The sequence below is a fragment of the Centropristis striata genome, chromosome 15 (assembly GCF_030273125.1).
Source record: "Centropristis striata isolate RG_2023a ecotype Rhode Island chromosome 15, C.striata_1.0, whole genome shotgun sequence".
Lineage (NCBI taxonomy): Eukaryota > Metazoa > Chordata > Actinopteri > Perciformes > Serranidae > Centropristis > Centropristis striata.
This window is the reverse complement of record NC_081531.1, coordinates 7,304,594-7,316,762: the sequence shown is the minus strand read 5'-3', so window position 1 is coordinate 7,316,762 and position 12,169 is coordinate 7,304,594. Positions and strand designations below refer to the sequence as shown.

Sequence of the window (12,169 nt, the reverse complement as noted above, 5' to 3'; positions counted from 1 at the left end):
TTCTGAACAATTTGTATGATCTGGTCTGGAGTTGTTGACATAGGAACACTCTGAGGTTGTTCCTCGTTTGTATAAAAAAAATCTGAGATTCTCACTTTACTGGTTTGGACTCGGAAATTATTGATGTTGGGCAGAAAGCATTACTAGTATTGCATTACATCAGTAGTGTAACAAATACTAACAACCTTACTTTCATTACATTCCCATTTGTGTTGAAGCCGCATCTGAAGAACCGTCAAGATTAGGCAATATAGAGCGATGACATTTGGAAAAAATAAATGCAATTTAAAATTTGAAAAGCATTTTCACAAACAAGTAACAACACGGGTTTGTTTGCTGTTTCTCACTCTGGTGTTTGAATTAGATGCCATAAATAAACACTAAGGGAAATGAAATAAGAGACTGAAAACTCCAGAACATTTGTCTTTAAAAGAAACGATGTACTGAGTGTTTGATGGTAATTTGTCTCTGATTTACGATGTAACTCCCATGAAGCATATAAAGTTTAGTGTCTCTTGTTCACTCACTAGCTCTCTTAACCACTGTTGGCTCTTTCTCACTCCGTCTCTCGCATGGCTCTCTTTTTTATTTACTACTTGTGAAGCCAACAACAAAGTTGTGTATTGAGGTTTAAAACTTTAACATTAATAATCATCAAAAAATGCCCATCTGTTGTCCTTATATTAGCACTAGTGGCGCCATGAAGCTTCTTATTTTGTGAATGAAGCTGTTCACGTGTACTACATACAACTAGGGATGTCCCGATCAGGATTTTTTGCCCCCGAGTCCAAGTCCGAGTCATTTGATTTCGATCCGATTCTTCTATAAAACATTAAAAAAATGAAGAAGAGCGAAGAAACAGATCCATCATTTAACACACATTCTTTGAGGTAGCTTGAACAATCAAGTAATAATTACAAATAAAATGTTCACCTTCCCAGTTTACATACCAGACTGCAGACATATTCTCGCGTCAGTTTAAACTGCTGCTGTGTTGCTGGTTTTCTTCTTGCCGATCGAGTCTGAAACCACATGATCGGCCTCGATTTCCACATACAACACTGGAAAATATTCATAAGATTTAATTGATGTTGATTGCTACAGAAATCAGTTTGTTGTGTTTTTGAACCGCGTGCAATCGACAACACATCATATCAGTTACAACACACTCCCAAAGACCAGTCTGGGTTCACAGACTAGAATCTAAACCTTCCTGCTCAGCTGTTTGTTTCCTACCATCAAAGCCTCCAAGGCGCCTCCAAATGGAAACGACACACAGCTTCATGTCGTTAGTTCGCCTCACACATTTCTTCTTCTGTGTTCTCTTTCCCCCAGATGACACGACCGAGGTCATTAATGTTTTCCTGCGAGTGAGTGAGCAGAGAAGAAGGGAGGAGGTTGATGTTTGCGTATTAGACAGCTAGCGTCCAGGATATATGCCTTCCCAGGACGAAGGCCATGAGCAGCACACATATATACACATGCAGAGCACTCTGAGGGGAAACTTAATGCAGCTTCCACCAGGGAGGGCCAGACCAGTTTATGAATATTGATAGAGTCTGGCTGGCTGAGGCTGGGTCAGCTCTAGGTCTGCAATATTCACTCTTCCAAACTGTCTGAATGTGTTTAACACATCTCATTAGAGAGACAGTGAGCAGCAGCAGTCACCCAGCGCTGGTGGCTCTGCTCTGCTGCCAGACACACACTTAGCTCAAGTGTTGCTGGTGCCCACTGGCACAGGTTTGACAATCGCATGAGTGAACATGCAAGCAGGTAGAGTTTCAATTCCTTCAGTGGTGCCATTTTTATTTGTTCAGGCTTTTGATTAGTTGTTTTGGGACTGCTATGGTTGTTTAATTGCTGTTGTTTTGGTCTTTTAAAACTTGCATGTACATTTTTATGTTATGTTTATGATTTTCATGTGAAGCACTTTGTGACTTCTGTCTGTGAAAGGTGCTATATAAATAAAGTTTACTTTCTTACTTACTTACTTACTTACTTTCTTACTTACTTACTTACTTACTTTCTTACTTACTTACTTACTTTCTTACTTACTTACTTACTTACTTACTTACTTACTTACTTTCTTACTTACTTACTTACTTTCTTACTTTCTTACTTACTTACTTACTTACTTTCTTACTTACTTACTTACTTACTTACTTACTTTCTTACTTACTTACTTACTTTCTTACTTACTTACTTACTTACTTACTTACTTTCTTACTTACTTACTTACTTTCTTACTTACTTACTTTCTTACTTTCTTACTTACTTACTTACTTACTTACTTACTTTCTTACTTACTTACTTACTTTCTTACTTACTTACTTACTTTCTTACTTTCTTACTTACTTACTTACTTACTTTCTTACTTACTTACTTACTTACTTACTTACTTTCTTACTTACTTACTTACTTACTTACTTACTTACTTACTTACTTACTTTCTTACTTACTTACTTACTTACTTACTTACTTACTTACTTACTTACTTACTTACTTACTTACTTACTTACTTTCTTACTTTCTTACTTACTTACTTACACTTAGCTCAAGTGTTGCTGGTGCCCACTGGCAGAGATTTGACAACGACTGAGTGAACATGCAAGCAGGTAGAGTTTCGATTCCTTCGGTGTTGGCTAGTCGGACGCATATATTATAGAGTTAAGAGTCTTGGACGGGCCAGTAACATCCTCCCTATTTTTTTTAATCCCACACAACTGGCGCGCTCGGAGCAAGTTAGTGATGTCACCCATCACTCTCCTGTCTTCACTCGTATCCAGTTTCTGTGTGCTGCACGCTCGGCAAGATCTCTTCACATGAGGAAAACAAGAGGAGGACACATACAAATGCACATTCATACTCTTAGCTCTCTGCTTCCCACACGCTCTCTGACATACAGCCGTGTAATTGGACATAGGGCTCCTGTCAGACACGCAGCGTAGTTATTACACACACTTCAGAGCTGGGGCCAAGTAATGGAATTTAAAGATAGCATTTTGTTACGCCTTCTGACTGAGAATCAAAGAAAGCATACAGTATATCCAACACATGCTGTTTACCTTCGCCGAAGCCATAATATTTATCCTTTGCTCATATCTGATTCACGATTTCTGATTCATACTTTGCGGACCATAACCTTGAGATTTCCATGCGATTGAGATTTTTTCCTTTTTTTAGCATCTGGCCACAGAAAAAGTCAGCCCCCTCCTGCCCAATGTTGCTATGTTCTTTCTGTTTCTAAACTGGTGGTGTTATTGATCTTGGCCCACTGCTTCTAACCCGATTCCGTTCAGCTGGGCCTGTGGACAGCGCAGCACCGTCATCTGGTCAGAGCCTGAGGTTTACACTGGGCCATGAATGGATCTCTGTGTTGTTCTCGTAGCTTTTGGACCATTCCATCACCATCTGGGTTTTGAGGCGACACCCCTTGTCCCACTCCTTCAATCTGAGCTTCTTTTGATAAAATCCTCCTGATATTGATACTATGGCTTCCCTAACAGATGCAGACCACTTGAGGCCAGAACACACACAAACCGGAACACTGATAGACATGTAAACACTTTGGTACACGTGGGATATTGGGGAAATAACTTAATTAGATAACTTAAATAGATCTTTTTGGACAGAATTAATCATTTACTGTCCATATTTTTAAGAGCAAACTTAAGACTTATCTACCTGAACCATTTTTAGAGATTTTTCTGCTCATGCATCTTAGTGTTATTACATCTTCTCTTTTATTTATTTATTTATTTGCTACTATTTATTAGTCTATTTATATATACAATGTCATGCTCTATTTCTTAATTATTTTTTTTATCTTTTTTATCTAGCATTGTATTTTATTTTATATATATATATATATATATATATATATATATATATATATATAACTTTCCATTGTCATTATCGACTTTTACTTTTTTATTTTTTTTATTTTATTATTATTATGTATATCTTTTTTATCTTATTTTATTTTATTTGATCTTATCTTACTTTATTCTTTATCTAATTTATTTCTAACCTGCCTCCAGTGTTTCCTCACTGCTCCATGTTGAGATGGAGCTTCCTCGGTTCCTCAGTTTGTGCTTTGCTTTTAATAGGATGGGTGGGATGAAGTGGGTGGGGTATGTTTCGTTATCTTTTTATTATTATTATTTTCTCCTTTTTTTATGTAAAGCACTTTGTGTTGCATCTCTCTTGTATGAAAAGTGCTATACAAATAAAGTCTGATTGATTGATTGATTTAGTAATTATTAGCACCATGCAGTGTTCACATTTTCCCAGGAGCTGTTAAGACAGCATGGCATTTGGTGTTTTACGAGTAGAAATGTGACACACATGTACATATGGTGTATACGTGTGTTCCTCCTATGCCTCCTCTTGCCATTAATCAAGTTTTGCATGGGCATATAAGGCATATAACGCATATAATGATCACAGGAAAACAGTTACTGATGTGTTTTGGAGGCTGCTGATACCCTGGAAGCCATTTGTCTCCTCCTTTAACTGTTAAAGAGAAAACAAAGAAATGTGACCTTTAACCTCTGAGGCTCAAAGATTCATTTCTCTGAAATTCTATTATTATCATGTCACTCATCCATTACGTGAGCATATATGAGTGATATATCGGAGTCATGTGAGCTTCATCTCCTCACCACCCCAAGTGTGTGTGTGTGTGTGTGAAAGGCAGAGTGGTTGCCGTGGCACCCGAGTGGAAACAAAACAGATGTCAGCTGGTGCAGGCAGTGTGTGTGACAGAGGGGCCTCAGAGATATACGCTGGACGTGCGGCATGATGCTCCTCTGCTGTTCACTAATATAGGTTAAATAAACTCTCCGGGACAAGAGTTGGCTCGCTGTGACATCCCTCAACTGTTAGACGAGAACATTTTGGCTCCGGAGCTTGAGTTTCAAGGTGGCCCTTGTTGATTTTTTTATTTTTTTCACTGGATTTTATTCTATCATCATGAAATAAAGCACTGTGGTACAAGTGTGGGAACATTCAAGGCCAGATTTAGAAGCGGGTCTGCTGAACAGAGAGGCAGAGATCATGGGAGAATGTAATGGGCTTTCTAATGTGCTCTTTTTGCCCCATTTCGTCCAGATGTTTGACAGCGAGTTTGGTTTTTCTTGCCACCCGCATCTCATCCCCCTGTCTTTCCACACACCTTACTTATTAGCGGCGTTAGCTGTTATCAGGGAAGGATGCCCATTGTCTGTCCGGATGAGTAATGGCCTGAAGGGAAGAGCAGAAACGTGTCATGGTGAAAGAATGTAGACTTTAAACCTCTCCTGTAGGTGGTATTCTTTCTTCTCCAAAGGACATCCAAACATGGAGAATGTGCATACGTGTCCAAATGATTCGCAGTGGTGCTAACCCGCCACACACTATATGTTGGGTTGTAGGATGTACGATGTGGGAGGTTGTTTGAGGTAAATGATACAGTATGTGTTCTCTTTTTCTTGCAGCTGAGATATCAACATGGCTTGACCACCCCGGACCTGCAGCAGACACTACCCAACCTGAAGAACTTTCTGGAGCATGGACTGCTGGTCCGATGGTAAGTACCACAAACACACTGTACACCCCAAACATTTCTTCAGATGTCACTGAGGCAAAAAAATCTGCTGTTTAAAAGTAACTCATCTGCATTTACACTCAGTTTGCTTCAGTCGACTCACACACAGGGATCAATCAAAGTTTGAAATAATCTCAGTACTTTCGTTTTTCGGCAGTTGACCATTATTTATGATGCCGTGTCATTTATTATGATCCATGTTACCCTTATCAAAATAGACGCTGTTTTTTATGTTGTCTAATCACCCACCACATTAACAGAAAGCATAAAATCACATGCCTACACACCAATAATACCAACCAACAACATACAAAATCAACACAAACAACACAAGAAATATCCCAACAGGTGTTGCGGATATAATGCCTAAGTATCTTATTACAATTTAGCATTACTAGTGCAGTGCCAGTAGAAAGTATGTATTCGTATAGTGGGAGATTAACTAGATTATTCAATCATGGCCAAATGAGGTTGTGTGTGAAAGTGGGATGAACAATGAGGTGTAATACTCTTGCGTAGTGTTAATATGCAAAGTGTATATTTGGTAATACATGGATGTACATTGAGATATAAAGAGACACAGAAATAGTTATTTTAAGAAAAAGAAACTTAATCATTCAACATGGTTAGACATATATACAGACACAGATATAGGAGGGAATAAGTTTACATGCAGCACAAACAGATGGATGTAAATAACAGAATTTACACATTATATGCAGACCACTACAACGTCTGCAGCTCCATAAAACACTTACTTTTCATAAGGTACCACACCATCCAGCACATACACATTGAACATTGATATTCACTGGAAACTATTTGAATATTATTGGAAAATCGAACCTTGTAGCCACTTTAAAACTCCTAAAGATAGGTAGGCTAAATAGACTTACAGATGAGATGAGTCAGGGTGGAAATCCAGAGTGAATTGTGTTACTGACCAGGTGTAGGCCTATCACACAATGGGGCGGAGCTCCACTAAAAGGCGTCCGATCAGAAACAGTGCAATGCTGCAACACGTCCTACGTAAATAATGACATTTTGAAAAACTCAAAAATCTTCAAAATTGAGGATGCACACCTTCGTGCCATACGCAAGCCACATATGAAATCTGAGGTCAGTCTGACTAACGGTCAGCAAGATATGCCCTAGACACACACACACACACAGACGCTTCTTGCTTTTATAGATAGATATCTGATGATTTTCCTGTTTTCTGAATTACATTTTTACATTTTTGTTTGGGTTTTTGGCATTATGCTCGCAAATATTCATTTCGGTGTTTCCCCTATATTCACTGAGCAGCAGTGCTCTGAGTCTATAAACAAGGCAAGTGTCTGTGGTTAGTTCACGTGTCTGCAGGACAGTTAAGTGTCTGTTATCTAAACTAAAGTCAGCTGAACAGGTGAGTCATGCCACATTTCTCCATTCTGGACTCTTGCCACTTCTCTCACATACCGTGGGACTCCTGGTTAGTTTATTTTCCTCCGCTTAGTAATACACAATGCTGTCGACTGGTGAAGTGAAGACAACTTGGTAACGAAAGAAACACTAACATGCCAACAGATTTGGTGTTTTTAGCTGAGCTAGACCAGATAATATCCTATTAAAACAGACCAATGATACAGTTTGCCTTCATTTTTTCAACCTAGTTCGATGTGATGTAATGCAATCCCTGTTTGTTTTAGACAGAAAGAACACTACACCAGATTCAGGTTAAATAAAAGTTTTAAATTGCCTTTTAAACTAACTTACGGTGCTTTTAAGTGACTTGCAATTTGGCCTTGTGTGTTCTGATTAATTTGGTGACATCTTTTGTAGAAAAAAAATGACATTTTCTTTGAAAGCGGTTCATCTCATTAATGCTGTTGTGAAGAGCGGTTAAAGTGGCTTTAGAAAAGTAACTGATAAATGTAAAAGTTACTGATGGTGTTAGATATTTAACCCTTTAGAATCTTGGGCTATTTTATCTATTTTTTTTAAATACTTTTTTTTCTGCCACTTGGGGGAAAAAAATGTGTAACATGCATATTTAACATATTTAACATCGCTATCATACTTCAATTTTTTTTACACAATCTCATTTATGTAACCTGACAATTATTTTTTCACTTTGACTTACTGGATTAACATTTTGAACCCAAAAGAAACCAAAAAGCAACAAACATTAAAATCTGATTTTAAAAAGTTATGTTTTTTCCCCCTTTGGAAACAATAACGCCCAATGAGTTTTAAATGTTGCAAATGCAAATATAACACATAAGTTCTTTATTTTCATGCTAAATATATTTGACCGTATCTCTGTGTTACTTGGGTCATCATCATTAAGCAAAACCAGGAGTTCCAAGCCAGAACTTTAGAGGGAAGCTGACGGCGTCGCCACGTTTTTTATGTCGTGACATCATGAAGAAGTAATGCGCCCGTGATTTCACTGACTCAAGAGGATTAAAGAATATTCAAAGTGTCACATTTAAGAAATTAAGTGTGATAGGTGGTAGAATTGTGGAAGCTGCCAACCCCCAGCTTCTCTAATCCCTTCTGCCAGGCCAGATCAGTCAGCCTGGGGAAAACACTGTACCGTATTGGCCTGATTAAAAGATGATCCATCTTTTGCCAACACTGAAGATGTGAAGCACCTTCAGACTCATCCTGTGTGGAATTTTTCCCCAGGACTCTACTGGTCCAAGAAGAAAGAGTCCACATCTTGAAGCCTTTTCTCTCGTAAACTGAGACATGAAATGCTTCAATTAAAGCATAACATAAATCCCACATTTATCTAACTTGCCTATCAGTCACATCCTCACACCCTCACCTGTCAGACTATTGGAAGCAGTCATGTGATTTTCTCTTTTATCATCAGTCCACATGACACTCAGTTCCAGGAGTAACTCTCTAAAGGTAGCTTGACGTAAGATATGGTAAATAATTTGTGAAAGCAGAAATAATGGTGGTCCTCGACAGGTTCCTTGAGGTATCTCACAACTAGTAAACTATAGGTACATCTAAAAAAATTAGAATATCTCGGAAAAAGTTCAATATTTTTTGTCAATTATTTCAGAAAGTGAACCTCGTATATTATATAGATTCATTACACAGAGTGAAATATTTCAAGCCTGTTTTTCTTGTAATTTTGATGATTCTGGCTTAGAGATAATGAAAACACAGAACTCAGAGTCTCAGAAAATTAGAATATTACATAAGATCAATTAAAAAAAGGATATTTTAAACACAAATGTCAGGCTTCTGAAGTCTCTCACCTTCCTCTTGACAACAGCCCATAGACTCCTATGGGGTTGAAGTCAGCCCAGTTTGCTGGCCAGTCCAGCCCAGTAACACCATGGTCACTAAAGCAGCTTTTGGTACCTTTGCCAGTGTGGGCAGGTGCCAAGTCCTGCTGGAAAATGAAAGCAGCATCTCCAAAGAGCTTGTGGAAGCATGAAGACTCTAAAATGTCCTGCTAGATGGCTGCTATGTTGACTGTGGACTTCAGAAAACACAGTGGACCAACATCAGCAGAGGACATGGCCCCAAACCACCACTGACCCAGGACCAGCAGATTCAACTTTTTCACAATAATCAAATTATCTGAGACACTGAGTTTTGTGTTTTCATTATCTCTAAGCCAGAATCATCAAAATTACAAGAAAAACAGGCTTGAAATATTTCACTCTACGTGTAATGAATCTATATAATGTATGAGTTACACTTTCTGAAATGATTGACAAAAAATATTGAACTTTTTCATAATATTCTTATTTTTTAGGATGTACCTGTAGTTTAAAATAAATAAAAATCAATTAATTTGCTCCATTGAATCTACAAGCTCAACAGTAATCCATGATGTATCGACACCAGGCATTGCAATCTCATTAAGATTGTTCACATAACTTTCTAGCAAGAGTGAGTTTTCTTTGAAGTCTCTTGTTCTGACACAGGACAGTCTCATCTGGATTCCTATGGACGTATTGGATAAAAGTTACCTCAGCTTTGTAATAATGTAGCACCTCTGCACGTCATCAGTGCTTCCACATTTAAAAGAGGTGCTTGATGAGATTTGCAGCAGCCACTTTGTCCCGTTGAAGTGGAATGCTTAGATCTCGGCCTCTCTCCTTCTACAGGCTTATGGCCTGTAAGTAACCCTTCGCTTAAAGCTGAGTGTTGGTCTGCATCAGACTTCAGCTCCACTGCCCTATAAAAGAGAAAGCTGTCTTTGATCTCCACTCCTCTCCCAGGGTCAGCAAAGGGGAAAATGTGTATTACACACATTAATTGAATAATCTTTTGTTTTGAAAGGAAAGAAGCCATGAAAAGCCTGAGCACTCAAATCAGTCCCCCTCCTTAATGGGAAGTGGAAGGGCCCAAAGATAGATGAGATGAAAGCATGGGCCCGCTAAGCCTAAAGCTATGTGTGTGTGTGTGTGTGTGTGTGTGTGTGTGTGTGTGTGTGTGTGTGTGTGTGTGTGTGTGTGTGTGGACACATGCATGGAAGTTTAAAAAAAAAAAAAAAAGTTGAGGTGGAAGTGTAACAGTTCTACAGTGGCTTGCCACAGCCACACTCCTTGTATGACAACAAGACCCCAGGGACAGGAATAAAAGCTGCCTTGTACTGACTCAGAAATCATCAGCTAAGAATCAAGAAACTGCCTTTTTTTTTTTTTTTTTTTACAGCTGAGCAGCACTGAGCTTCAACAACATACACTGAGATCTGTCATTTGCACTGTAGAGCTCTGCTACTAGTGTAAGGGGGAAGATTTAGCAACTCTTTATGTAGTAGGAAAAGTCACAACATTTGAGGAAAATGCTCATTTGCGTTCTTCACGCTCTCATTTCTGCATGATAAACATGAACCAGCAAGCAGCTAATTCGCTTTAGTTACTGTTGAAGGAGGGAAACTGTTCTCTGTCCGACGGTAACATCCTCTCACTGGCAACTCTGAAGTTCACTGATTAAAAACACCTTAAAACCACAACATTCTGGGTATAACTTTTTCATGATATTCCAATTTTTTTATATGTACCTGTAAAAGACAGTTTAAACAGTAAATAAATGTATGTAAATGCCGGAAATTAGGTAGTTAATAGGTAGTTAAACGTAACATAAGTTACGTCCAAAAACGCGATTCACGTAACTTACGTAAACAACGTAACTTAAGTAAACAATGTAACTTAACTTAAAAATGGTTTTCACTTATTGTAAGTCGCTTTGGACAAAAGTGTAAGCTAAATGACATGTGATGTAATGTTGATTTTTGTTTTCACATGGGAAGCGAACCCCGCTCTCCTTGAGCCTCGTTTTTTACTGCCTGTACACAGGCTGAATCATGTTGCATAAGTTTTCAAAGAAATCGTATGAACCCATTGATTAATTTTATTGCCTTTTAGTGACTTTTATCTTGCAACTCCTTATTACAGGACAGTATTTCCCTGTAGTTATCAATATGGCCCTGCATTGAAAAGCAGACACAGGAAACCAAGACATACCGTACTGTAAGCAGCTCCATGATGACGCAATGGATGAAATTTAAGTCAGGATATATTTGCATGGTAGTATAATTTAGAGAGAAAACAGCATGAGTTTAAGTCATTAAATGTGCCCTCTTGTCTTCATAAGACCGAGCATATTGCACCTTAAACTTAACTTAAAGCCTCCAGTGAAGATGGCAAGGTGGCTGTTTCACAATGTCTTGTAATAAAGTGGCTATGCATTGACTTTTCTTCACACACTGTTGTGCAATTTTTCCCCATATCAGTTCCAGTCTTCCTTTCACCCTTGTGTGCAAAATCCTACACAGATACAATTTCCAGCGCTGGGACCCAGCTCATGAAATATGGATGTATAAAAAAAGCTGCATGGCAGCTGCAGATAATTATCTTATAGACTGTGAGAGAGAGAGAGAAGGGGAGAGACTAATCTGCTTCCTCTATCCCTCCTTGCCACCTCTTTCTTCCTTCCACGCATCCAAACAAGGATGATGTGATGAAGGATATGACCAAGGGCATCGTTTCCAGAACACATTTGGAAATGGTTCCTCCCTCCATATAGAACTAATTCTGCATGCATCCAGTCTGCAGGGAGAGCCTTTCCCAAAGCGCCAAGACCCACACCATGGGAGCACAGCGGGTTCATCTTGGACTTTTTACACAAAACCGGATGGAAAAAAAACTGTAGTGCACCCTCAGCTTTTCCTCAAACTGTGTAATTCTTGTACAGTGGGCTATATGTTGTTCGCCTGCACTGCAAAAAAAGAAAAGTTGGGTGAACTCAAAATTTCAAGGCAACAAACTTTGATAAAATTTTAAGTTGGACAATTAAACTAAATATTTTAAGTTTTGTTTTTGAGTTTGCTCAACTCTGAATTCAGATTTTTATCAACTCAACTGTAAGTTGTACTAACTTATCATTTTACATTGTAATAACTTTTAATCCTTACTTCTGCTAACTTCTGCAACGTGCTGAATTGGCACAATTGTAACGCCGATATGAAATGTCAGCTAATGTTGCGACCACAATTTTGAGTTAGCATTGATACGCTAATGGCTACTCTTATAGCTGTAACAAGCAGCGCCGTTAGCATCAGTT

The 12,169-nt window shown here is 38.5% G+C and overlaps 1 protein-coding gene across 2 annotated transcripts in view; it reads left to right on the top strand.

Annotated features, from left to right (window-relative positions):
• Positions 1 to 12,169, top strand: part of uvrag (UV radiation resistance associated gene) — a 144,625-nt gene that overhangs the window by 118,317 nt on the left and 14,139 nt on the right. The window contains exons 14-15 of one of the 2 annotated variants that reach the window (XM_059352328.1): positions 5,478 to 5,569; positions 8,136 to 8,196. In XM_059352328.1, the coding sequence (XP_059208311.1) occupies positions 5,478 to 5,569; positions 8,136 to 8,181 (138 nt within the window). In that variant the 3' untranslated portion in view covers positions 8,182 to 8,196. Of the gene's footprint in view, positions 1 to 5,477; positions 5,570 to 8,135; positions 8,197 to 12,169 lie in introns of those variants that run through there. The other variant, XM_059352327.1, reaches the window with a different exon arrangement.